Source organism: Phocoena sinus, chromosome 1, assembly GCF_008692025.1.
Source record: "Phocoena sinus isolate mPhoSin1 chromosome 1, mPhoSin1.pri, whole genome shotgun sequence".
Lineage (NCBI taxonomy): Eukaryota > Metazoa > Chordata > Mammalia > Artiodactyla > Phocoenidae > Phocoena > Phocoena sinus.
Window position 1 is genome coordinate 130,842,241 of NC_045763.1, and position 26,621 is coordinate 130,868,861.

Here is a 26,621-nt window from a genome sequence, read left to right on the forward strand (position 1 = left end):
ACAGTTTTACATTTTATTATTTGCTAAATGATTTGAAAATGCACCCGAAATTTGATTTATGGTTCAAAAGTAATTCTTGAAAACAGTGAATAAAGTAGTTTTATTTTTATAATTTAAATGGATTACAATACAGGTAGATATTAGAGATATTATTTCTCTATCTATGCCTATATTCTTTTTTTTTGATTTTTAGAATTTTATTTATTTATTTTTATACAGCAGGTTCTCATTAGTTATCCATTTTATACATATTAGTTTACACATGTCAATTCCAATCTCCCAATTAATCCCACCCCCACCCCCACCCCTCCACCCCCGCCACTTTCCCACCTTGGTGTCCATACCTTTGTTCTCCACATCTGTGTCTCTATTTCTGCCCTGCAGACTGGTTCATCTGTACCATTTTTCTAGATTCCACATATATGCATGAATATATGATATTTATTTTTCTCTTTCTGACTTACTTCAGTCTGTATGACAGTCTCTAGATCCATCCGTGTCTCTACAAATGACCCAATTTCATTCCATTTTATGGCTGAGTAATATTCCATTGTATATATGTACCACATCTTCTTTATCCATTCGTCTATCGATGAGCATTTAGGTTGCTTCCATGACCTGGCTAATGTACATAGTGCTGCAGTGAACATTGGGGTGCATGTATCTTTTTGAATTATGGTTTTCTCTGGGTATATGCCCAGTAGTGGGATTGCTGGGTCGTATGGTAGTTCTATTTTTAGTTTTTTAAGGAACCTCCATACTGTTCTCCACAGTGACTGTATCAATCAATTTACATTCCCACCAACAGTGCAAGAGGGTTCCCTTTTCTCCACACCCTCTCCAGCACTTGTTGTTTGTAGATTTTCTGATGATGCCCATTCTAACTGGTGTGAGGTGATACCTCGTTGTAGTTTTGATTTGCATTTCTCTAATAATTAGTGATGTTGAGCAGCTTTTCATGAACTTCTTGTCCATCTGTATGTCTTCTTTGAAGAAATGTCTATTTAGGTCTTCTGCCCATTTTTGGATTGGGTTGTTTGTTTTTTTTAACATTGAGCTGCATGAGCTGTTTATATATTTTGGAGATTAATCCATTTATTCTTTCCATTACTCTAGGAGGTGGATCAAAAATGATCTTGCTGTGATTTACATCAAAGAGTGTTCTTCCTATGTTTTCCTCTAAGAGTTTTATAATGTCTGGTCTTACATTTAGGTCTCTAATCCATTTTGAGTTTACTTTTGTGTATGGTGTTAGGGAGTGTTCTAATTTCATTCTTTCACATGTAGCTGTCCAGTTTTCCCAGCACCACTTATTGAAGAGGCTGTCTTTTCTCCATTGTATATCCTGGCCTCCTTTGTCATAGATTAGTTGACCATAGGTGCGTGGGTTTATCTCTGGGCTTTCTATCCTGTTCCATTGGTCTATATTTCTGTTTCTGTGCTAGTACCATATTGTCTTGATTACTGTAGCTTTGTAGTATAGTCTGAAGTCAGGAAGTCTGATTCCTCCCGCTCCATTTTTTTCTCTCAAGACTGCTTTGACTGTTCAGGCTCTTTTGTGTCTTCATACAAATTTTAAGGTTTTTTGTTCTAGTTCTGTAAAAAATGCCATTGGTAACTTGATAGGGATTGCACTGAATCTGTAGATTGCTTTGGGTAGTATAGTCATTTTCACAATATTGATTCTTCCAATCCAAGAACATAGTGTATCTCTCCATCTCTTTGTATCATCTTTAATTTCTTTCATCAGTGTCTTATAGTTTTTTGCACACAGGTCTTTTGTCTCCCTAGGTAGGTTTATTCCTAGGTATTTTATTCTTTTTGTTGCAGTGGTAAATGGGAGTGTTTCCTTAATTTCTCTTTCAGATTTTTCATCATTAGTGTATAGGAATGCAAGAGATTTCTGTGCATTAATTTTGTATCCTGCAACTTTACCAAATTCATTGATTAGCTTTAGTAGCTTTCTGGTAACATCTTTAGGATTCTTTATGTATAGTATCATGTCATCTGCAAACAGTGATGGTTTTACTTCTTCTTTTCCAATTTGTATTCCTTTTATTTCTTTTTCTTCTCTGATTGCTGTGGCTAGGACTTCCAAAACTATGTTGAATAATAGTGGCGAGCGTGGACATCCTTGTCTTGCTCCTGATCTTAGAGGAAATGCTTTCAGTTTTTCACCATTGAGAATGATGTTTGCTGTGGGTTTGTCATATGTGGCCTTTATTATGTTGAAGTAGGTTCCCTCTATGCCCACTTTCTGGAGAGTTTGTATCATAAATCGGTGTTGAATTTTGTCAAGAGCTTTTTCTGCATCTATTGAGATGATCATATGGTTTTTCTTCTTCAGTTTGTTAATATGGTGTATCACATTGATTGATTTGCGTGTATTGAAGAATCCTTGCATCCCTGGGATGAATCCCACTTGATCATGGTGTATGATCCTTTTAATGTGTTGTTGGATTCTGTTTGCTAGTATTTTGTGGAGGATTTTTGCATCTATATTCATGAGTGATATTGGTCTGTAATTTTCTTTTTTTGTAGTATCTTTGTCTGGTTTTGGTATTAGGGTAATGGTGACCTCATAGAATGAGTTTGGGAGTGCAATTTCTTTGCAATTGTTTGGAAAAGTTTGAGAAAGGTGGGTATTAGCTCTTCTCTAAATGTTTGATAGAATTCACCTGTGAAGCCATCTGGTCCTGGACTTTTGTTTGTTGGAAGATTTTTAATCACAATTTCAATTTCATTACTTGTGATTGGTCTGTTCATATTTTCTATTTCTTCCTGGTTCAGTCTTGGAAGCTTATACCTTTCTAAGAATTTGTCCATTTCTTCCAGGTTGTCCATTTTATTGGCATAGAGTTTCTTGTAGTAGTCTGTAAGGATGTTTGTATTTCTGCACTGTCTGTTGTAACTTCTCCTTTATCATTTCTAACTTTATTGATTTGAGTCCTCTCCCTCTTTTTCTTGATGAGTCTAGCTAATGGTTTATCAATTTTGTTTATCTTCTCAAAGAACCAGCTTTTAATTTTATTGATCTTTGCTATTGTTTTCTTTGTTTCTATTTCATTTATTTCTGCTCTGTTCTTTATGATTTCTTTCCTTCTACTAACTTTGGGTTTTGTTTGTTCCTCTTTCTCTAGTTCCGTTACGTGTAAAGTTAGATTTATATTATTCGTATTTTGTTTTCTTTAGAGTCTAGTATGGTGGTACAAACATTGCAATAATAATAGTATAAATTTGTTCCAGCACTTTGGTTTATGTTCAAAGTATTGTTATATTTAATCTTCTTAATAATTTTAAGGTGGTTTATTTCCATTTTATTGTTATAGATACTGTGACTCAGAAAAGTTAAGTATTTTGTCCGAGAGTACAGTCTTATTAGTAGTGAAATTTGAGTTCAGACTCAGATCTATTTGACTCTAAAATTCATGTTTTACCATTAGTCTAGTCATTCATTCCACTCATTTTTTGAGTACCTACTATGTGTCAGGTACCATATTATTTCTGATTGAAAGTCAACATAGGGACAGTCTGAGGTCCAGCTCGGCGGGGAGGTTCGGTGGTGGGACGAGCCGGGAAAATGCCCGTGGAGGTGATGGCGGAAAGTTCCTTTAGTTTCAGAAAGTTGCTGGATCAGTGCGAGAACCAGGAGCTCGAGGCTCCAGGAGGAATTGCTACACCCCCAGTGTATGGTCAGCTTCTAGCTTTATATCTGCTTTATAATGACATGAATAATGCAAGATATCTTTGGAAAAGAATACCACCTGCTATAAAATATGCAAATTCTGAACTTGGGGGAATTTGGTCGGTAGGACAAAGAATCTGGCAGAGAGATTTCCCTGGGATCTATACCACCATCAGCGCTCACCCGTGGTCTGAGATGGTCCAGCCAATCATGGAGGCACTTAGAGATGCCACCGGGAGGCGAGCCTTCTCCCTGGTCTCTCAGGCATATACCTCCATTATCGCCAACGATTTCTCAGCCTTTGTTGGACTTCCCGTGGAAGAGGCTGTGAAAGGTGTCCTAGAACAAGGATGGCAGGCTGACTCCACCACAAGGATGGTCATGCCCAGAAAGCCAGTTGCAGGGGCCCTGGTTGTTTCCTTTAACAGGTTTATTCCCTTTTCAGAGCCTGCCCCCGTTCCACCCATCCCCAGTGAACAGCAGTTAGCCAGACTCACCGATTTTGTGGCTTTCCTCGAAAACTGACTTATCATTCTGAGTTCAAGATCCACCTTCAGCATCCTGAATACTGACAGAAAAATGTAAAATTTTTGTTTTCAATTTTATTGGATGGATTAAGCACCTCAGCATTCCTTACTGAGTATGTGATAAAATACGTATATAATATAAAATATATTATATATATTTTGTCCTTAAACATGCTGAATGGTTGTTGAAACAATTCTCATTTTGTAATATTTGACAGTTTGGATGGAGCCCGTCAGTATTAGGCAGTCAGTTTATATTTCCTAGTGACTCGTGAAATACAGCTCTCCTGCTTCATGTAGAACAGTGGTTGTCAGCTGTTTTCTTCTGCCCCAGCACACAGCACACTCCCATCTCTACCACAGGTTGATAGTTACAGTGATACGTCTGGGGTTTGAGGAGGACTGTCCCCAGGGGCAGGATCTGAAGTGCCGGGGACTCTAATTCACCCCCTTTGGAGAATATGCTCATTTTCTCTCCCCTCCTGAGAATCACAAATATAAAATGCTGAGATAGAGCTGAGGAACAAAGGCTATCTCCCTAGTAAACCAGCTTGTTAACTTTAGATTTTTTTCTGAGAGTGTGAGTACATCCATTGCTGGCAGTGGAGGGCTTGCCATGAAAATGCGGCTTGTTAAAGACATTCATGAGAAGTATTAAGTTGTAATATTTCCTTTCAGAAGAAGGGAAACGTAAGTGTGGAATGCATTGTTTGGGAAAGAAGTGATTAAGTGATACACTTTGTACGACTGTCCTGCAGCCTCTTGGCTGCTTATATTTGGCCCTTGGGTCAAGTTCTGCCCTTTCGAGAAATACTGAACAAGTCTTTCATTTTTTGTGTGACAGCCCTCTGAATATTTGAAGTTGTTTGTTGTATCTTCAGGTTGAAACCACCCCCTAGTTCATTTATTCTGCATTTGTTCAATAAATATTTAATTGAATTTTTCAACTGTTTTTTCTAAGGTAATTTCTAGAAGTTTCACTATCCTGTCTTCCTGTGGTTGTGTTCTAGTTTGTCATTGTCTCTTTTAAATTACAAATTTCTTAATTAAATAGAAATGACCTAAAAAAAAAAAAAAGAAAGTCAACATAATCCTTGCACATATAATGCTTCCTCTCTCCTGGATGAGATAGCCATTAAACAAATAAATATAATAATAAGAATTATGTGTAGTTATATTGTAGTAAGTGCAGTAAAGGAGAAGGACAGGGTTTGCTGGGAATCAAAAACATGGAAACTTCATTTAGCTTCTTTGTAAAGTGACATTAGGAGGTAAGGATCCAGGATTGATGGGAGTTAGCAAAGAGTAGGAGGAAAAGCTGTATTGGCAGAAAGAAAAGGATGTCCCAAGACCTTGAGTGGGGAAAGAATTTAAAGTTCCCAGAGCTGAAACAAGGCCAGAGTGGCTGAAATGTAGTAACAGTTTTTGGGTGTGAGATGAGGCTTGAGAGAGAGGCAAGGTCCAATTTATTTAGGGCTTTGTAGGCCGTGCTAGGTTGGTTAATTGGCTGTTGCCTTAATTTTTCCTCCTAAACCAATGGCCATTTAGAATATAAACCATTTATAAGGTGATAAGTGTCTACTTCCATGAATTAGCTGATGGATATAGCTGGTATCTCTTTACCTCAGAGCAAGGTAGTCAGTCCTGAGAATCCAGCATCATTTGCTTATCTGTCTGCCCTGGAATCTGTGCTGTCTCAGGTTTTTCTGATAAAAGAAATTGAGTTTTCTCAAAATGGTTAGTAGGTTTCATTGTATTGGTTAAAATAATACTAAAAGAACGATACGTTTAGAATACTATGTGAAGAACAATATACTTTAAAATTTTTTTTCAACTTCAGACATGCTGTAGATCGAACATGACATGCTGCTCTTCATTTTAGCTCTTTTTAAGGACCACTGAAATATACTATCTTTCAATGTTTTCTTCAAATTCCCTTTTTTAAAAAAAATATTTGTTTATTTGGCTGCGCTGGGTCTTAGTTGCAGCATGTGGGATCTAGTTCCCTAACCAGGGATTGAATCTGGGCCCCTTGCATTGGGAGCATGGAGTCTTAACCACTGGACCACCAGGGAAGTCCCTCCTTCAAATTTCTAATGTTGGGGCTTCCCTGGTGGCGCAGTGGTTGAGAGTCCGCCTGCCGATGCAGGGGACACGGGTTCGTGCCCCGGTCCGGGAAGATCTCACATGCTGCGGAGCGGCTAGGCCCGTGAGCCATGGCCGCTGTGCATCCGGAGCCTGTGCTCCGCAATGGGAGAGGCCACAATAGTGAGAGGCCCGCGTAACGCAAAAAAAAAAAAAAAAAACCAAAAAATTTCTAATGTTGAAACATGTGTTTATATCTTTCTCAGTCTGAGGGAAAAGGCCATACCAATGCTGGAGATGCAATATATGAGGTGGTGAGTCTACAGCGAGAGTCTGAGAAGGAGGAACCAGTCACTCCTACTAGTGGAGGGGGCCCATTGTCACCCCAGGAGGATGAAGCAGAAGAGGGTAAGAAGTGAAATTTATTCAGTTCCCTCTCTTTACATAGCTGCTTTACTTATAATCCTGAACGCTGTGTGGTGTGTGTGTGTGTGCGCGTGCGTGCCTATGGGAGGGATAAAGCGAGGAGTGGTGATTCTCTGTAGTCTCTGCTACTCTTAGACTAGATTCTACTAGATACAGAAGAGAATTTGGTCTGTTTGGTTCCTTGGTTGAATACTCCCCAGTCCCACTTATACAACTATTTAAATTTGACAGCCTAACTTTGTTGTCTTCCTCCCTATTTTAAGTACTTTTGAAGTATTTAATGAGAACTTTCAAATTCTCTCAAGTGTTTTTAGAATTTCAGTGATATTTCATGTCGTACTCCTCATTTGACATTATTCAGTTGTGACTTGTTTTTCGTTGTTGCCTTTTCACTTACCATTCACTTTTTGAAATACTAGCTGGTATCTTCTCTGTTTACTACTTGAATGCTGCTGAGAGATGCTAACCAACCTCACGAGAGTCACACTTCATTTGGCTCTGTGCTCAGTACTTTTTATAGAAATTAGAGCTAAATGACACGTCTTTACTTTTAACCTTTATATTATCTGCTTACAGGATAGGGTTTATTAAAAGAAAATTTCTTAATTTATGTTATCTTTGAAAAGGGCATTTTAGAATTCTCAGTCTTTCTCTCTATGAAACCATTCCTTTCTTTGATTGCCATAAAAATAAGTTATTTTTAGCTAATATTTGTTGAGTGCTTAGTATGCTAGACATTATTCTGAGTGTTTCATTTAAAAAATTTATGAAGGTATAAATTACATACAATAGAATGTACATGTTTTAAGTGTATGGTTCATCAAATTTTGACAAGTGGATATACATCTGTATAACAACCGCAAGAATCATGATGTAAAACATTTCCATTAACCACCCCTCCCTCCACCTTCCCCCCTGGCCAAATTTCCCTCATGCCCCTTTACAGTCCATCTTTTCCCCTCACTTGTGGTCTTTGTCAATCACTGATCTGTGTTCCGTTACCATGTTTTGCCTTTTCTACAATTTCATATAAAATGAATCATATAGTACAGACTTTTGTATTGATATATAGCATCTTTCACATAGCGTAAAACTTTTGAGATTTATATATGTTGTATCAATAGGTGGTTCCTTTTTATTGTTAGTCGTAATCTGTTGTAAAGATATGCCACGATTTGTTTATCTGTCTATTCACCAGTTAATGGTGAATTTGTTTTTAGCTATTGGCTATTAGGAATAGAGCTGCTATGAACATTTGAGTATGAGTCTTTGGTGAATATGTGCTTTCATTTCTCTTGGGTAAACACCTAGGAGTGGAATGGCTATGTCTTACAGTAAGTGTATGTTGATAACTTTGTAGGAAACAACTGAGCTGTTTTTCACAGTAGCTGTGCCATTTTCCTTACTGATGAGTCAGTTGCTTTGTATCCTTATCAACATTCGGCATTGTCAGTTTAAAAAATTTTAGCCATTCTAGAGGGTGTATAATCATTTCTTGTGATATTAAGTTGAATTTCTCTAATGACTAATTCTGTCGTGCATCTTTTTCTATGGTATTTGCCATCTGTTTGTCTTCTTGGTCAAGACTCTATTCAAATCTGTTGACCATTTTAAAATTGGGTTATTTGTCTCCTTGTTGATTTTTTTTTTTTCTTGTTGATTTTTAAGATTTCTTTATATACGTTGGCAAAGGTCCTTTATCGGATATGTTTTGCAAATATTTTCTCCCTCTCTGTAGTTTGCCTTTTCATTTTCTGAACAATATCTCTTTTTTTAACATCTTTATTGGAGTATAATTGCTTTACAATGGTGTGTTAATTTCTGCTTTATAACAAAGTGAATCAGCTATACATATATATATATATCCCCATATCCCCTCCCTCTTGTGCCTCCCACCCACCCTCCCGATCCCACCCCTCTAGGTGGTCACAAAGCATGGAGCTGATCTCCCTGGGCTGTGCAGCTGCTTCCCACTAGCTATCTATTTTACATTTGGTAGTATATATAAGTCCATGCCACTCTCTCACTTCGTCCAAGCTTACCCTTCCCCCTCCCTGTGTCCTCAAGTCCATTCTCTATGTCTGCGTCTTTATTCCTGTCCTGCCCCTAGGTTCTTCATAACCACTTTTTTGGGGGGGGGGGTTCCATATATATGTGTTACCATATGATATTTGTTTTTCTCATTCTGACTTACTTCACGCTGTATGACAGACTCTAGGTCCATCCACCTCACTACCAGCAATCCCACTACTGGGCATATACCCTGAGAAAACCATAACTCAAAAAGAGTCATGTACCGCAATGTTCAACTGCAGCTCTATTTACAATAGCCAGGACATGGAAGCAATCTAAGTGTCCATCGACAGATGAATGGATAAAGAAGATATGGCACATATATACAATGGAATATTACTCAGCCATAAAAAGAAATGAACATTGTCTTTTGAGAAACAAAAGTTTAATTTTTGTGAAGTCTAATTTGTCATTTTCGGTTTTTTTTTTTGCTGTGCTGTGCAGCTTGAGGGATCTTGGTTCCCTGACCTGGGATCGAACATGGGCCCCTGCAGTGGAAGCATGGAGTCCTAGCCACTGGACTGCCAGGGAATTCCCTGTCAGTTTTTTTCCTTAATGATTTCTCTGTGATCTATTTAAATTTTTACATGTGGTTGGAAGTAATTTTTTTTTTTTGACTTAAAAAACATTTATTATCTCATGGTTTCTGTGCGTCAGGAATTAGGCTTGTCTGGTCAATTCTGGCTAAGAGTTTCTTAGGAAGAGTCAGATATTATCTGGGGGATATAGTTATCTGAAGACTTCATTGGGTGGGGCTGAAAGCTTGGAGGAGCTTCCAAGGGGCTGATTCACATAGCTGCCAAAATGTTGCTGGCGGTTGGCAAGAAACTTCACTTCCTCTCCACATAGGCCTCCCCATGGTTCTTGTTGGGTGTCCTTATGATATAATGGTTAGCTTTCCCCAGATGGCAGTCCCCGAAACCAAGGTGGAAGTTGCAGTGCCTTTTATGTCCTAGCCTTGGAGTCACAGAACATTCACTTCCTTAGTATTCTAGTGATCACAGAGTTCAGCCCTTACTTCCATTGTGTGACTCCATTATATTTTATATGACTTCCGGGAACACTTTTGTCATCTCTATCCCAGCCAACATGAAGAGGAAAAGACAGAGATCGCATGAAGGAGAATTTTGGGCCAGACGTGGAAGCTGTGCACATTCTTTTCTGCTAAACAAGAACCACAGGGGTGGTTGGGGAATATAATTGAGCTGTGTGCTCAGGAAGAAGAAGAAACAGGTGTGACAAGTATCTACCAGAAAGTTACTTGAACACAAGATTTCAGATAATGTCTTGCAAAAATGCCATTTCCTTTAGAAATGAAAAAATATATGGAGCTAGAATTGGGAAAGAAGAAAAATAATAGAATGACTCAGCCCTACTCAGTAAAAATATATTATACAATTTAGTACCACATAATTATGCCTTTTATTCTAATTTAGTAAATAAAAATTCCTCACTTCTATTCACTAACTTAAAAGAAGGATAACTAACTAAAATGGATTAAATATCTGCTTTGTGTATATAATGTATTTGATATTTAATAGACCTAGTTTCATATTTTACTCACATTAGTCCTGAGAAATGACTATTATCGTCTTTATATTACATGTGAGGAAATAGACTAAAAAATTTTTAAGTAAATTATTCGAGGTCATAGGGCTAAAAAAGTATAATCTACAGGTGAAAAACTGAAAGCATTTCCACTAAGATCAGGAACAAGACAAGGTTGCCCACTCTCACCACTCTTATTCAACATAGTTTTGGAAGTTTTAGCCACAGCAATCAGAGAAGAAAAGGAAATAAAAGGAATCCAAATCGGAAAAGAAGAAGTAAAGCTGTCACTGTTTGCAGATGACATGATACTATACATAGAGAATCCTAAAGATGCTACCAGAAAACTACTAGAGTTAATCAATGAATTTGGTAAAGTAGCAGGATACAAAATGAATGCACAGAAATCTCTGGCATTCCTATATACTAATGATGAAAAATCTGAAAGTGAAATCAAGAAAACACTCCCATTTACCATTGCAACAAAAAGAATAAAATATCTAGGAATAAACCTACCTAAGGAGACGAAAGACCTGTATGCAGAAAATTATAAGACACTGATGAAAGAAATTAAAGATGATACAAATAGATGGAGAGATATACCATGTTCTTGGATGGGAAGAATCAACATTGTGAAAATGACTCTACTACCCAAAGCAATCTACAGATTCAATGCAATCCCTATCAAACTACCACTGGCATTTTTCACAGAACTAGAACAAAAAATTTCGCAATTTGTATGGAAACACAAAAGACCCCGAATAGCCAAAGCAATCTTGAGAACGAAAAAAGGAGCTGGAGGAATCAGGCTCCCTGACTTCAGACTATACTACAAAGCTACAGTAATCAAGACAGTATGGTACTGGCACAAAAACAGAAAGATAGATCAATGGAACAGGATAGAAAGCCCAGAGATAAACCCACGCACATATGGACACCTTATCTTTGATAAAGGAGGCAGGAATGTCCAGTGGAGAAAGGACAGCCTCTTCAATAAATGGTGCTGGGAAAACTGGACAGGTACATGTAAAAGTATGAGATTAGATCACTCCCTAACACCATACACAAAAATAAGCTCAAAATGGATTAAAGACCTAAATGTAAGGCCAGAAACTATCAAACTCTTAGAAGAAAACATAGGAAGAACACTCTATGACATAAATCACAGCAAGATCCTTTCTGACCCACCTCCTAGAGTAATGGAAATAAAAACAAAAATAAACAAATGGGACCTAATGAAACTTCAAAGCTTTTGCACAGCAAAGGAAACCATAATCAAGACCAAAAGACAACCCTCAGAATGGGAGAAAATATTTGTAAATGAAGCAACTGACAAAGGATTAATCTCCAAAATTTACAAGCAGCTCATGCAGCTCAATAACAAAAAAACAAACAACCCAATCCAAAAATGGGCAGAAGACCTAAATAGACATTTCTCCAAAGAAGATATACAGAATGCCAACAAACACATGGAAGAATGCTCAACATCATTAATCATTAGATAAATGCAAATCAAAACTACAATGAGATATCATCTCACACCAGTCAGAATGGCCATCATCAAAAAATCTAGAAACAATAAATGCGGGAGAGGGTGTGAAGAAAAGGGAACACTCTTGCACTGCTGGTGGGAGTGTGAGTTGGTTCAGCCACTATGGAGAACAGTATGGAGGTTCCTTAAAAAATTACAGCTAGAATTACCATATGACCCAGCAATCCCACTACTGGGCATATACCCTGAGAAAACCAAAATTCAAAAAGAGTCATGTACCAAAATGTTCATTGCAGCTCTATTTACAATAGCCCGGAGATGGAAACAACCTAAGCGCCCATCATCGGATGAATGGATAAAGAAGATGTGGCACATATACACAATGGAATATTACTCAGCCTTAAAGAGAAATGAAATTGAGCTATTTGTAATGAGATGGATAGACCTAGAGTCTGTCATACAGAGTGAAGTAAGTCAGAAAGAAAAAGACAAATACCGTATGCTAACACATATATATGGAATTTAAGGAAAAAAAAAATGTCATGAAGAACCTAGGGGTAAGACAGGAATAAAGACGCAGACCTACTGGAGAACGGACTTGAGGATATGGGGAGGGGGAAGGGTGAGCTTTGACAGGGCGAGAGAGAGAGTCATGGACATATACACACTAACAAATGTAGTAAGGTAGATAGCTAGGGGGAAGCAGCCGCAAGGCACAGGGATATTAGCTGGGTGCTTTGTGACAGCCTGGAGGGGTGGGATAGGGAGAGTGGGAGGGAGGGAGATGCAAGAGGGAAGACATATGGGAACATGTGTATATGTATAACTGATTCACTTTGTTATAAAGCAGAAACTAACACACCATTGTAAAGCAATTATACCCCAATAAAGATGTTTAAAAAAAAAAAAGTATAATCTACAGAATTCAAACCTATGGCAGCCTTACCCTAAAGCACATGAATTTTCATGACACACAAAATCAAAGTACAGGCATACCTTGGAGGTATTGTGGGTTCTGTTCCAGACCACTGCAATAAAGCAAATATCATAATAAAGTGAGCCACATGAATTTTTTGGTTTCCCAGTGCATGTAAAAGTTATATTTACACTACACTGTACTCTATTAAGTGTGCGATAGCATTATAGCTAAAAACAGTATACATACCTTAATTAAAAAATACTTTTTTGCTAAAAAATGCTAACCATCATCTGAGCCTTCAGCAAGTTGTAATCTTTTTTGCAATAGTAACATCAAATCATTGATCACAGATCACCATAACAAATGTAATAATAATGAAAAAGTTTGAAATATTGTGAGAATTACCAAAATGTGACACAGAGACTTGAAGTGAGCAAATGCTATTGGAAAAATGCTGCCCATAGAGTTGCTGGACCCAGGATTGCTACTAACCTTCAATTTGTAAAGTTCACAATGTGTGCCAGAGCAGTAAAGCAAAGAACAATAAAATGAGGCATGCCTGTATTCTTCTTTAAACCACTGAATTGTAACTCCGCTTCTAATTGCTTAAAAGGTAGTATTTTTAGTATTCCCTTTACAGACAAGATATTGTAGATCTTACATTTTCTAGATCTTTTTTTTTTTTTTTTGCGGTATGCGGGCCTCTCACTGTTGTGGCCTCTCCCGTTGTGGAGCACAGGCTCCGGATGCGCAGGCTCAGCGGCCATGGCTTTATTCAGCAAAATATTTAGAAACATTCACTGCCAGGATCTTAAAATCATGTAGGAAGTATTGGATAGGCCATCATTTTCCAGTCTTGGCAGAGAGCTAAATTGGGCTCAAGCTTCATTTCTTTTTTTTTTTTAATAGATCTTTATTGGAGTATAATTGCTTCACAATACCGTGTTAGTTTCTGTTGCACAACAAAGCAAATCAGCCATATGCATACACGTGTCCCCATACCCCCTCCCTCTTGAGCCTCCCCCTCCCACCTTCCCTCTCCCACCCCTCCAGGTGGTCACAAAGCACCGAGCCCATCTATCTCCCTGTGCTATGCTATCAAGCTTCATTTCTGACATAGCCATTTTGACAAAGTTCTTTTGACACAGTTGTGTCAAAATGACTACCTCAAAATGTAAGGAATGAGGGGTAAAAGAGATTTGAGAATATTCCTGAGGTTAAAGCAGTGGGGCTTGTAACTTAATTGGATGTCATGGGCAGCAGAAGAGAAGGGAGGAGAAAGAATCATAAATTCAATCTAGGTTTGTAGCTGAGGTGCCTGGATGGTATGGATGCCAACAAATGAGATAGAGAACACCTGGGAAGAGTCGGTTTGGGGGTGGGGGTAAGATTTATTCAGTTTCAGACACTGATGAATTTGAACTCACTGTGGAACATTAAAGTGGAACTACTTTTCAGTTATTAGAAATAGTCTTAAATTGTGAGAGAAGTTTTACAACTGGAGATAAAGGTTTGAGAGTCATCAGTGTGAAGCAATGATAATGGCTGAAATTTCCTTGGGAGAAATGTGGGAGGGGGGGTTTAGAAGTAGAGTTTAAGAGATCCTTTAAGTGCAGCTAAAGGACTTATCTGCAGAAAAATGATCAGAACAATATGAGGAGAGCTAAGACAATGTGGTAATAGACTAAGGAGTGGAGATTCAGAAGGAAAGAGTGATGTGCAGTATTGACAAATGGAACAAGAGTTTCAGTATGATAAGTACCAAAAATTGTTAATTGGATTTGGTAAATTTGAGAGATTACTGAACCCCTCTGAGGGTAATTTTAGTAAAGTTGGGAAGGAAGCCTTATTGTAGTGGATTGAGGATTGACTAGAGGTGAGGAAGGGGAGAAGTTTGAATAGTGTTCAAACTATTCTTTAAAGAAGGTTGATGGAGAAGACGAGAAAAGAGATTGGAGTAAAAACATTGGGTTGCATCTGGCCAACAAAGGGCATATTTAGGGTGTAAGAGATTTGAGCTCATCTGTAGTAGGAAAGGGAGAGCTAAAAATAGTTACCCACCCAACACTTAACCTAACACTTAACAAAATGCATGCAGTTCCCTGACGTGCTTCTGTGTCTTTGCAAATGCTATTTACTCTGCTTAGAGGCTTTTCTACTTAAGGTCACCTGAGCAAGCTCTTCAACAAAGGCATGTTAACAGTCAAAAGAAAATAGTGATTTTAGCATACTGGCAATTTCCGTAATTAGAAATGTTTAAAAATATTTTCTATGACATTTTTTAGTAGGTTGCTCAGGCAAATTACATTTAAAATGTGTTTAGTGCAGAATGGCTTGGGTGAGGAGCTTGGCAAATCTGCTCATCAAAAAGCAATCATAAATGTCAATAAAATTGTCAGAAAACAGCCAGTTAAGGTCTTGAGAAAGTGATCAAATTATATAAAAAATTGAGAAGCATTTATTTAAGAAAAACCACTGAACCTTGGGTAGAACAGTCTGTGGTGTTTTAGTGCTTGAGGCTGCTCCCATTCTTCTCATTCCCACCACTGGCTTATTATCGTGGTGGTTTTGCTAGGGTGGGGCAAGCTGTGAAAACTAGTAGCTTTGTTTTCACCCGTGGAAGGGACTCGATTTGGAGCAAATGTAGAAAAACCCCATATTTCTAGAACGTTGTTGGAAACAATAGTGATTTTTTTATGGCAAAAGAATGGGAAGACCAATGTTTTAAGTAGCATGAGGTTGTAATTCTGGTTGGGGAAAGCCACAGATTGACCAGAATTTTAATCAGGAGATTTAAGGAATGAATGGGCCTCATTAGATTCTACATATCACTGGTGGTCTGGGAGGCTGTGTACACATGCAAGGCTGTACACACACTCAGACCAGAGGGGTTCCTAGCTAGTCACAGATCCATGCTGGACGTGAGGCCTTGCATGTGTACGATGGTTTTGCTTTTCTCTTTTCTATTCTACGGAGAGGATGTGTTCCAGGTGGAGTATATGGGTGAAGGCTGATTCTCCCACAACCAAGCCTTTAGTCTTCCCCTGTCAGCAAGTGACAGCTCCTAGGCTCCAAATCTTAGAATCCAGAATCTGACCTCTCTCTGGCCCTGTCATTTCTTGTACTGGATTATTGCAGTACCTCCTAACGGGTCTGCTGCCTTCCACCCTTGTCCACAACCCCTTAGTCTGTATTCCATATCACCATAGTCATCCTTTTGAAATCTGTCAGATCACATTTCTTCTAAAAATCCTCAGTTGGCTTTTCATTTCACTTGCCAAAGTTCTTTACCATAGTTTACAAGGCTGTCTGTGATTTTGCTCTCTGCTTTTAACCTTTCTGACCTCATTTCCTGTCACTTTCTGCCCCACAAATTCCACCCTTATCCTTTGCTATTCTTCAAACACACCAGGTGTACTCTGCCTTCGAGCTGCTGCACTTGCTGTACCCTCTGGCTGGAACTCCTTGTTTCTTAGATTGCCACATGGGCCTCTCCTTCTTCTCTTTCTAATCTTTCCTCAAATGCCACCTTCTCAATGAGATTCAGTAAACAATATGAAAAATAATAAATGAAGGAATAAATAATAAATATATTTATTATAATAAAATTATAATAAATGAATACTATTTTTCCTTTTATATTGCTTCAAAATGATTTCATACTGAGAAAGACTAGAAAAAAGAGGTAACATTTATGGAATTGCAATTGAAAATATGAAAAACATACATAAAAATTTCAATTTCTCCTTCTTTTTTCTTTTTTCTCTTTGTGGTACGCGGGCCTGTCACTGCTGTGGCCTCTCCCTCTGCGGAGCACAGGCTCCAGACGCACAGGGCCAGCGGCCACAGCCCACGGGCCCAGCCGCTCCGCGGCATGCGGGATCCTCCCGGACCGGGGCACGAACCCGCGTCCCCTGCAACGGCAGGCGGACCCTCAACCACTGCGCCGCCAGGGAAGCCCAATTTCTCATTCTTATATATGGTCTGAATAAGAACAAGTCATCAGATTTCTGTTTTTCCCTAAAAATTTTTCACTTCTGTTCTTAACAGTTTTTCACTGTTTGAAATGTCACCTTGCCTTTTGAAAATCTATTAGCCATCACCTGTATTAGAAAAGCTACAAATATCACAGAGTAGGAAGTAATAGTTTCTTTTCTTTTATAGATCAGAGACTTCATACATTTTCAATACACTTTATTATTAGTTCTGTAATTGACATTATGTCAACGCAAATATCAAAAGTTAGAACTGGAGGTGGCATAGAAATGTGTTCCTGCTGGGGGGAATTGGAGTATTCTTTTATTTAATTATTTTCAGCAATTTGCCTGTCAAAGCAAAAGTGGAAGTTCAAGTCACTCTAAATTGTCTTACCTTAGCCTGTAATTTAACTAAAAAGGGATGCAGATTTAAAAGGACTAAAGTTGCTCTTAATTTCCTGGGAAAGATCTAAAATAAAATGAATTAAGGTACCTTTGCATATTTTTCAAACGCTGTTCAAAAAGTGAAGTGTGTTAAAGGGTATTAATTTGAATGCAAGGAATCTTAGCAGAAAGTTAAGTCCATCAATGCAACATTATAGGGATTACTATTATTTTTAAAAAATTATTTTATTTTTGACTGCGTTGGGTATTTGTTAGTGTGTGCAGGCTTTCTTTAGTTGCGGCGAGCGGGGGCTTCTCATTGTGGTGGCTTCTCTTGTTGAGGAACACAGGCTATAGGCATGCGGGCTCAGTAGTTGTGGCTCGTGGGCTCTAGAGCACAGGCTCAGTAGTTGTGGCCCACGGGCTTAGCTGCTCCACAGCATGTGGGATCCTCCCCGGACCAGGGCTCACACCTGTGTCCCCTGCCTTGGCAGGCAGATTCTTAACCACTGCTCTACCAAGGAAGCCCTATAGGGATTGTCTTTAAATTACCTTGTCACGACTGCGCTACCAAGGAAGCCCTATAGGGATTGTCTTTAAACTACTTTGTCACGTTTATATACTTCCACAAGTTCTGAATTGCTCCTGCTTTTGAAACTTGAGGTGCACTTGGTATTACTTCCTTTGGATTTCAAACTGGCTTTCTGTTTGTTGACCTCAGAATTGTATTTAGTTACTCGTAAAATGGATAGTAAGTTACAAGAAGGCAGTGGTTGGCAAATATAGTGTGATTTCCTTTAAGACACATGCCCAAGTAATTGTAAAAGACCAGATTCACAGTAATATTAGGCAAGTTTCACACTTGGTTGTACTTTTTATGTTTTGTGTAATCTGCATTTTTTGTTTTTGTGTTTGGATTGGTTAAATGCTATCTAGAAAAAAAATTTTCCCCTTGATCTGAGTGATGATTAGCTGTCTAATACTACTTCTAACTCATTTTGAGTAGAGAGCAAAATAGTCTCACACTCAACTAGAGGCTTATTTTCTTTTAATTTCTTAATTCATAGTCTGATTAGAGAAAAGATAATCACAAACAGCTTTTACTATAGAAATCAGTTTGCAAATGAAATTTCTTTATATTCAAATGAAAAGAAGATAGAGAGTATAGAAAAGAAATGAGTTTTTTAAGAAATATAATGATCATATTGCACTTACATGAGTGATAAGTGCTCATTAATGAAGTGCTTCTTAAACTTTAAATGTGCACATGTATTACCTGGAGATCTTGTTAAAATGAACTCTTATTAAAAAAAAAAAAATCTTCTACCAGATGCCATTGCTCTTGGTCACACCAGACTTTGAGTAACAAGGATTTAAATTGCTTACCGACTTCAATTTATTTAATCCTCTTATCAACCCTATAATGTCAATACTATTATTATATCATTTTACAGATGAGGAAATATGTTCCAATAAAATAATATTGGTAGACTACATACTGTTTCTTTTCCAATCAGATACTTTCTGTATTTATAAAATTGGTGTGTGTGTGCACACACATGCATGTGTATGAGAGAGAGTCAGTGAGAGGGAAGAAAGGACTTTAGAATATTGTTGTTTCATTCTTGCATTTTTACATTATCTGTTTCAACAAATTAAAATGATTAAAAAATACATTTGATAAGGGAAGGTGTTTGAGAGAAAGTAGAGGGAGAAGAGTGTATTAATTAGCTTTATATTGCTCCATAACAAGTTACAAAAAAATTTAGCACCTTAAAGTAACACACATTTATTATCTCACAGTTTCCATGGATCGAGAGTCTGGGCATGGCTTAGCTGGGTCCTCTGTTCGTGGTCTCACGAAGCTGCAATCAAAGTTTTGGTTGGGGCTTCAGTCTCATCTAAGACTTGGGGTTCCCTTCAGAGCTCACAGAATTCATTTCTTTGCAGTTGTAGCACTCATGGGGGCTTGCTTCAAGGCCAGGAGGAGAATCTCTCTAAGGGAAGGCCCAAGGCCTCTTTTAAGGGTTTACCTGATTAGGTCAGGCTCATCTGGGATAGACTCCCTTTGATTAACTTAAAGCCAGAGTGGTTAGGGACTTTATATCTGCAGCATCCCTTCACCTTTGGCATGTAACACAATGTGATCACAGCCATGACATCCATCATATTCATATGTCCCACCCACACTCAAGTGTAGGGACTTTATAGGGTGTTTATACCAGGAGGCAGGAATCGTAGGGGTCATTTTAGAACTGCCTGTAACAAAGAGCTAGGTACCAGAAATGAAGGAAACTATCCTTTTTCAAGCATCTGTTATGTAATAGCCACTTTTGCATACATGTTACCTCACTTGTTACCGTAACCATGCAAGATAATTACTATTACTCCCCTTATTTTACAAGTTTATATCTCATCTCTCCTATTAGACCAGGCCCTACCAAGGATATAAATATATGCAGTATTAGCTAAACAAAAAGTGACCTAGATACTGGACACTGAAACTTATACAGTACTGTATGTCATTTATATCTCAATACAACTGGAAAAAAAATTAAATTCTAAAAAAAAAAAAAAAAAACCCAAAAAATGACCTAGACAACTTCAAAACAGTACATGATGAATTTCCAAATGAATTATAAGAGCATTGATTGCTGTAGGTTTTGAGTGTCTTTTATTGAGCTATTTCCATTACTTGTGAAGTCCTTCCCATCTCTGCCTTTTGAAGCCAAGGTTCAGCTATCAGGTTAAATGATATTTTTCTCATGATACCTCTACTTATCCCCAGTCAGAAGTAATCTCTTGTTCCCTGACTACAGAATTCCACTATAATTCTACTTACACGTTTTTAGTGTCATTTATGATATTCCATATTAAATTATAGTTACATGTGTCTTCTCTCTCCTGGCGACTGTAAATTCCTCTGAGAAGCTCAATTCTTACTCATCTTTGTGGGTCTGTCAGAGAGTTCCATGCAGTGCATCTCTGGTAAATGCTAGTTTCAATTCATTATCAAATGACCAAGTCTGGGAAAGTTTGAAAGAGTTAGTGAGATTTGCAAGAGTAGAAAGTAAGAAGCATAGCATTTTGACATATGTGAAAGCAAAAAGTACAGACATGAACAGAATCTTCGGTATGCCTAGGAGACAGTGAATGTGAGGTTGAAGAGGCAGGTTGAGAGCAGGCCTTGGAGAAACTCCCTAGAAACACTGAACAGCACAGACTTTGTGTAAAGCAGTGGAGAATCTTAGAGGGATTTTGAGCTCAGGCATGGCATGAGCAAAGGTTTGCATTAGGAAGATTAAGCTGGCAGTATATTATGTAAAATGCAGTTTAGAATAGTGAAGAATCCATGATATATACATCTAATTTGAGGAGATAAAGCTTGAACTAGGGTGCTGGTCCTGGAAATAAAAAATGACCGATTTTAGAGAAATAATTGACGGGAAAAGGTGACTGAGTCGTACCTGTCTTTAATTGCCATATTTAAAGGCTTAGTGCTAGGTTAGTTCACCCTGGAAGAGAGCATATTTGTATATTAATTAATTTCATTCATTTAAGAAATATTTGTGTACCTACATATTTTAGCATTATGCTTGGTACTGAGAGTGACAAAAATTCCTTTAAGGTTACTTACATTTTAGGTGGGAATAAACATTTTAAATCATTGCAGGAATTAAGTAATACTATGCCACATCACAGTGTGTATTGCATTTGACCTAAGTATAATCAAGTGCCAAATATGTGGCTTAGATCCTAAGTGCTGTGAGATTAGGAGTATTGTTTGGGCTTTTGACCTTTTCCCCTGCAAATAACCAGTGGTGTTTCAGAAAACACTGAGATCTAACCAATGGATGATTGAGTATGATTGGGTCCCATATCAGCTGAACTCAAGCATTTAATTTCCTCCCCTGTGATTTGTATTTCATTTAGAAATCTAAAATACAAAATTGTAGTGTTTAATTCATGAGTACAGTCTGTTAAGGTCTAATCTTATTCCACCTCGATCATGTAGTAATCTTTATATTTTAAAATACAGTACCTCCAAGGATGAATATCTGTAGCATTCAGTGGAAAGTAAACTACATTCTCACGTTTCTAGGTTGCATGTCTTTTACCCCCCGCCCGCCCTCCCTAAAAACGACAAAAGTTCTCATGCAGTTTTAAAGAGTAATTGACCTTTCAGTTGACAAAGAATATATTTTAATTCATTTCCCACAGTATTTTTTTTTGCCTGGAAAGTTTATTATACTGTCTTTAACTTGTGGAAAATTCACTGGGATCTAGAGTTTTATTTTTTTAAGTGATAAGATTCTTGAATTTGGCAGATCGAACTCTGATTCTAACATGTTCAATGTGTATGGGAATGATTTATATTTAAATTGTAAAATAGATAGTCTAGGCTTTTATATTACTATAGGTATACCCTTACTTTTAAAGAAATTAATTCCTTTGGAAAATGTAGTGTTGGACATTTAAAAATTCTTTCATCTTTAATATTTTGAAGCAAATAAGAATGAATAGCTACTTTGAAAGGGAAGGGTCCTAGGGTTGGCAGACTATAGCCTGCTGGCAAATCTGGCCCACAACTTGTTCTTTCTTGTATGGCTTCTGTGCCAAGAATGTTTTTTATATTTTTATACAGTCTTCCCCAGCCCTCCTCCCCCACAAAAAAAGAAATAAGAAAGATAAGAACATGTGAGAGTTGAAAATATTTACTATTTGGCCCTTTACAGAAAAGTTGGCCAACCCTGACAGTCACAGCATATTTATGAATAGCTTTAAGTATGCTTTATGTAATTTTTGAAACTATGGAATGTTCTGTTATAACTGTACTGTCCTTTGTGTACAAAACATGGGGCCACATTATAGTTGATGTTACTTTTTGCTAGTTACATTTTATTACATAATACATGCCCTTTTTATTAGTGCTTGAAAATAAACTGTTCTTATAAAACTTTTACTATGTATAGTGTGTTACAGTAAAGTTTTAGTGTATTTCTAGTGGAAAGTATCTAAAAAATAATTTTTCTTTTTCATTTTGAAATGACCTTAAGTAGAGCAACTCAGATTTCATGAATTGATTTTGTTCTTAATGGAAAATATATTTGAAAGGAAATATGAGAAGTAGCAAGAAGGAAAAGAAAAGCATGCTAGAGTTAGTGTTTTATCACATAGGTGTGATGGCAAGCACCCATCCTCTCATTTAGTTACTTAAGTGTGCCTGAACAATTTGTTAATATTCAAGGTACAATTGTGCTGTTGGTTGTTTTGGCAAGTCCAAAATGTTTATTTAATTCAAACTGTCATAAATGGATAATCTAATGAAAAAGTACACCTTAAGATCGTAAAAATCTTTTTTCGTATTGATCCAGGGAGGATTGCTCTTCAAGGTTAGTACAGTGCAGAATCTTTGGTAAGAAAATCAGACTTTAAGACATTTTATCTAAAAGATTTAAAAATATAAATATATTGCATGAAACTTAAATTGTAACCTTATAGTAAGTATAAGATTGTGAATATAGCAAATATGAGTTGTGGGTTTTTATATTGTACGTCTTTTTAATTTATTGTTTCTTTTTGTATTGTATGCTTTTAGAAAAGAGTTAATTAAATAAATGTTTATTTTAAAATGCTCCTATTTGGTTTTTAAACTTTTATAGGTTTGATTTTCCTTTGGTGTTCCTTTTTTTTTCTTTTGGTGTTTTTGTTTTCAGGCTGGTGTCAAATTTGGTTTATTTAGTACTTTGTAGATATACTATTTACATTATCTGGAACATTATTAATGTAAAGATATGCTTTTGAGCATTAATTGATCATGTTCACTTTTCTTTATTTCTTCCTAATTTGTTTAAAATATTTAGTTCACAAGTTAGAAAATTAGTTTTGAATTAACCAGTACTCCTGTAGAAACTTATCCCTAGTTCTTTCTAATTAGTGCTATTTTCATGTCATTCCAATATGCATGCAGCTGTCCTTCATCATTTTTCTAACTTCAGTGTGATAATTCTTCATGTTTCCCAATCCCCCAAATTCTCCTGAATGCCAACTAATGTGATACTTCATTGTTTGATTTCATGTCTTAAACTTCTTGATAGGTGGAGGTTAAAATTAATTTATAATTTACTTAGGGACATTGTCACAATATTGCCTTTGTAATTTCCCTATCAACACTTTCTATAAATATTATAGATTAGGATGAGATTGGAGAGGAAAGAATATTAGAAGATAAGAGGGAGATTGAATTCTATAAAATTTGATTGTGCAAATTGTTGGATGTAGCACCGAGGCTAGTGCTACGTCAAGTACGGATGAAAACTTGACCACTTACTCATGTTTCTTACATATTATTCAGAATTCACATTACATACAAAGATGTTTTTATTTGAAATCCCAGAAATTTAACTGATATGGGATTCCCCTCCTTCTTGAAAACCCCTTTTTCCTACTTAATTTAAGGGAATTGAGGGAAATCTTTGATATCTAAAGTTTTAGGTTAATACAAAATTTCTTTCTTGTCGTTTCTTTTTAAAGGAAAGTAATCATCTCATAACCTGAGGATTTTTGTTTTAACGAAATGTGTTCAAAGTACAGAAATCTCACACATTTATGTGCACATCAATCATATTCTAAATAACGTTATATACTGGTACTTTTTTGAAAATTGGAAGGCTTAATTTAATCCTATAAATGTCATTGTTGATAGTAGGGCTGACTTTTAAATGAACCTTGTACTTGAAGGGTCAGTGCAACTGGCTAAATTCCACACAGTTTTTATAGAAATTTGACTTGATTTTATTCATCTGTCCATTAATGTTTTTGGTGTAATTATATTTTCCTGAGTGGTTCAGTAAAAGCGAACCAAAAAGTGGTTCATGTGTTTGAAAAGGTTGTTTAGATCCAGCATGCTAAGAGAGAGATGAATATTTATTCACAATGGCTTCAGCTTAATATAACAATAACATTTTAAATGGTAGCCTAATACAGAGAGGAGATTGGTTAGAAACAGTCTAGAGTTCTTAAAATAATTATTGCTGTTGACAAATGATGAACCAAATGTAAAAAACCCCAAGTGGATTTTCTCTGAGGTATACTTATAATAGTATGTTCTATTTTTCCCTTGCAAATATTATTGATATGTTTGTCATTTCAATTTAACCAAGCATATGAATCAACTAAAATGGGTTTTGACTGAGAAAATCATTTACTTAATCAAATCTTTAAGACATTTAAATATATTAACAGTACTACTGAAAAATCAACTGTGTAAAGCCAGTCACTGATTTATGATTTGGGAAGAATAATCATCTTTGTATTACTTCAAAAACAAACACACAAAAATACATGGAGTTTTCTTTCTCTTTTTCACTGCTTAAATTTTTAAAATAAATATAAAATGGACTCCTATTGTCCACCAATGCTAATTCTCAAGAGAAATCATTTAACAGTTTATGTATTGGTTTCCAAAAGGAACATTGTGTATATCGTGTATATCATGTTTGGCAACATGATTTTCTCATTAAACAATCTGTTATGAACACTACATTAAACTATTTCTCAGTTTTTCAAATTGCATAGTATTCTGTGGCATGGTTATAGCATAACTTACTTTTCCATTTCTCTTTTGAAGGTTCTAACAGCAATTTCCATTCTTCCTTTTTGCTATTACAGATGTAAAGAATAGTCTTCTTTGTATATATATTCTGAAGCGCAATCTGGTTTTTGATAGGTACTACTAAATTGCTCTCTAGAAAGACTGCAAATGTATGTCCCACTCAGTAGTTCATCTGAGCACCCTTTACCTCCTGCCTTCAACAACAGGAGATATTATCAGTCTTTAAATAGTTACCATTCTGATTGGTGATAAGTAACATTTCATTTTGTTTATATTTCCTTGATTATAAATGAGATTGAACATGTTTTATATGCTTATTAGCCTAATAGATTTTAATTTATAAGTGCCTATTTTGTTGTTAAACCTCATATAAACTGCTCTTCCTGTCAGAGATTTAGTATTTCACAGTACCTATAGTCAAATTCGAAAAATCTCATTTGGTTGATATATCTGCCTGAATATTAGTCTAAAGGGAAATCAGGAAGAGAGTGAGCATTTTTATTGAGGTAATATGAGGTAAGAGTCATGAAAAACCATTGCTTCTCTCTACTCGCACCCACTCCTTTTGGATTTTTATCTGTTAAGAGGTATATATTGTTTTGGGATCCCATCAAACCATGGAATTTCAGATCAAAAGTACTAGGAACCCAGAAATAATCCATTGTATTTGAGGGGAAGGGATTTTTGCTTTCCCCTTGGATTCTCTCTCTCCCTCCCAGATGTTTATTGAGTGCCTACTCTGTCAGCACTGTGGTTACTTAAGCTTGCTTCATCTTTGACCAGCACCTGCTTTACTTGGTGTGGTGGTAGTAAACCATAACAAAATGTATTTGTGTTAGATTAAGACATCTTAATCATGCTTCAACTGACTGAAGAAATTTAAATGTTCTGGAGAATGATCTCTAGTGAAATCTGGAGACCCTACAGTTTGCCAGCAGTGTTAAGGTATATAGGGTGCCTGAGAGCCTATAGTACTTGAAACTTATTTTTGTGATAGTCCCCAGAGACTGCTTCTATGACATGATAATAACAATAATAGAAGCTAACTTTATTGAACATATCCATATGCCTGGGACTATTATCAGCATTTTATTGCTGTTCTCCATATTGTGAAGTGAGCCCTCTCTAGCCTCTGGACTTTTATTCCCATAAGTAATAGCAGATGGTAGTTATGCAATTTCATATACCATACTACCATAACTGCCCATTTCAGAGACCTTGTGTCTAGCGTTTGCATGACCACCTTACCCCCTTTTGCTGCTAACTTAGTGATTAAGATGCAGACTGTAAGATTGTAGTGACTACCTTGGTGTGATCATTCACACACTCTGGTGGTGGTGATGGTGATACAGCTGCATATTTTCAGTGAACCTTTGAATTAGAAGAGATCTTAGACTCATCTACTGCTTGCCCTCTCCTGAGGTAGAATGTCCTTAATACTTGGTAGGTAGCCTGGTCCCTGGAAACAGGTTGAGTAACTGATTCAACATTATTAATCATTAATAATAATGAAAAATATGTACGGAAAACTATGTGAAGTATCTGTTTAATTCTCACATCAGTCCTGTGAGGTAGTATTTTATCCATTTTTTTTAGTATAGAAAAAAATGCTTAGGAAGGTTAGGCAGCTTGCCCAAGGTCACACGGTTTATGAGTGGTTTTCATGCTAAAACCTTTTCTTTGTTTTACAGACTAGCACCTTACTTGAATCTCCCTTTTCCTCCTCAGACACTGCCCCCATTTCAGGTGGGAGCTGAGTATGTCAGACTGCCATTCTTTATCAGCCTCGTGCTGGGGTTTGGGTTGAAGCCAGAAATTGCTGAGAGCAACTGTGACTCCCAAGGGCAGGGCTTGGGGAGGTAGGTGTCTGAGGAAAATCCCTGAGGAGGA

General features: G+C 36.9%; 2 protein-coding genes across 9 annotated transcripts in view; both read left to right on the forward strand.

Annotated features, from left to right (window-relative positions):
* RABGAP1L (RAB GTPase activating protein 1 like) overlaps positions 1 to 26,621 on the forward strand; it is a 705,589-nt gene that overhangs the window by 139,039 nt on the left and 539,929 nt on the right. For all 8 annotated transcript variants that reach the window (XR_004351208.1, XR_004351209.1, XR_004351206.1 and 5 more), the window contains one exon: positions 6,564 to 6,705. Coding sequence is in view for 4 of the 8 variants with exons in the window: in XM_032641784.1 (XP_032497675.1) it covers positions 6,564 to 6,705 (142 nt within the window). In the remaining 4 variants the exon portion in view is untranslated. The remainder of the gene's footprint in view (positions 1 to 6,563; positions 6,706 to 26,621) is intronic.
* LOC116758751 (COP9 signalosome complex subunit 8-like) lies at positions 3,578 to 4,265 on the forward strand. Its single transcript, XM_032641897.1, has one exon. It carries the CDS (start codon positions 3,581 to 3,583, stop codon positions 4,208 to 4,210), a length of 630 nt encoding a protein of 209 aa, XP_032497788.1. The 5' UTR covers positions 3,578 to 3,580; the 3' UTR covers positions 4,211 to 4,265.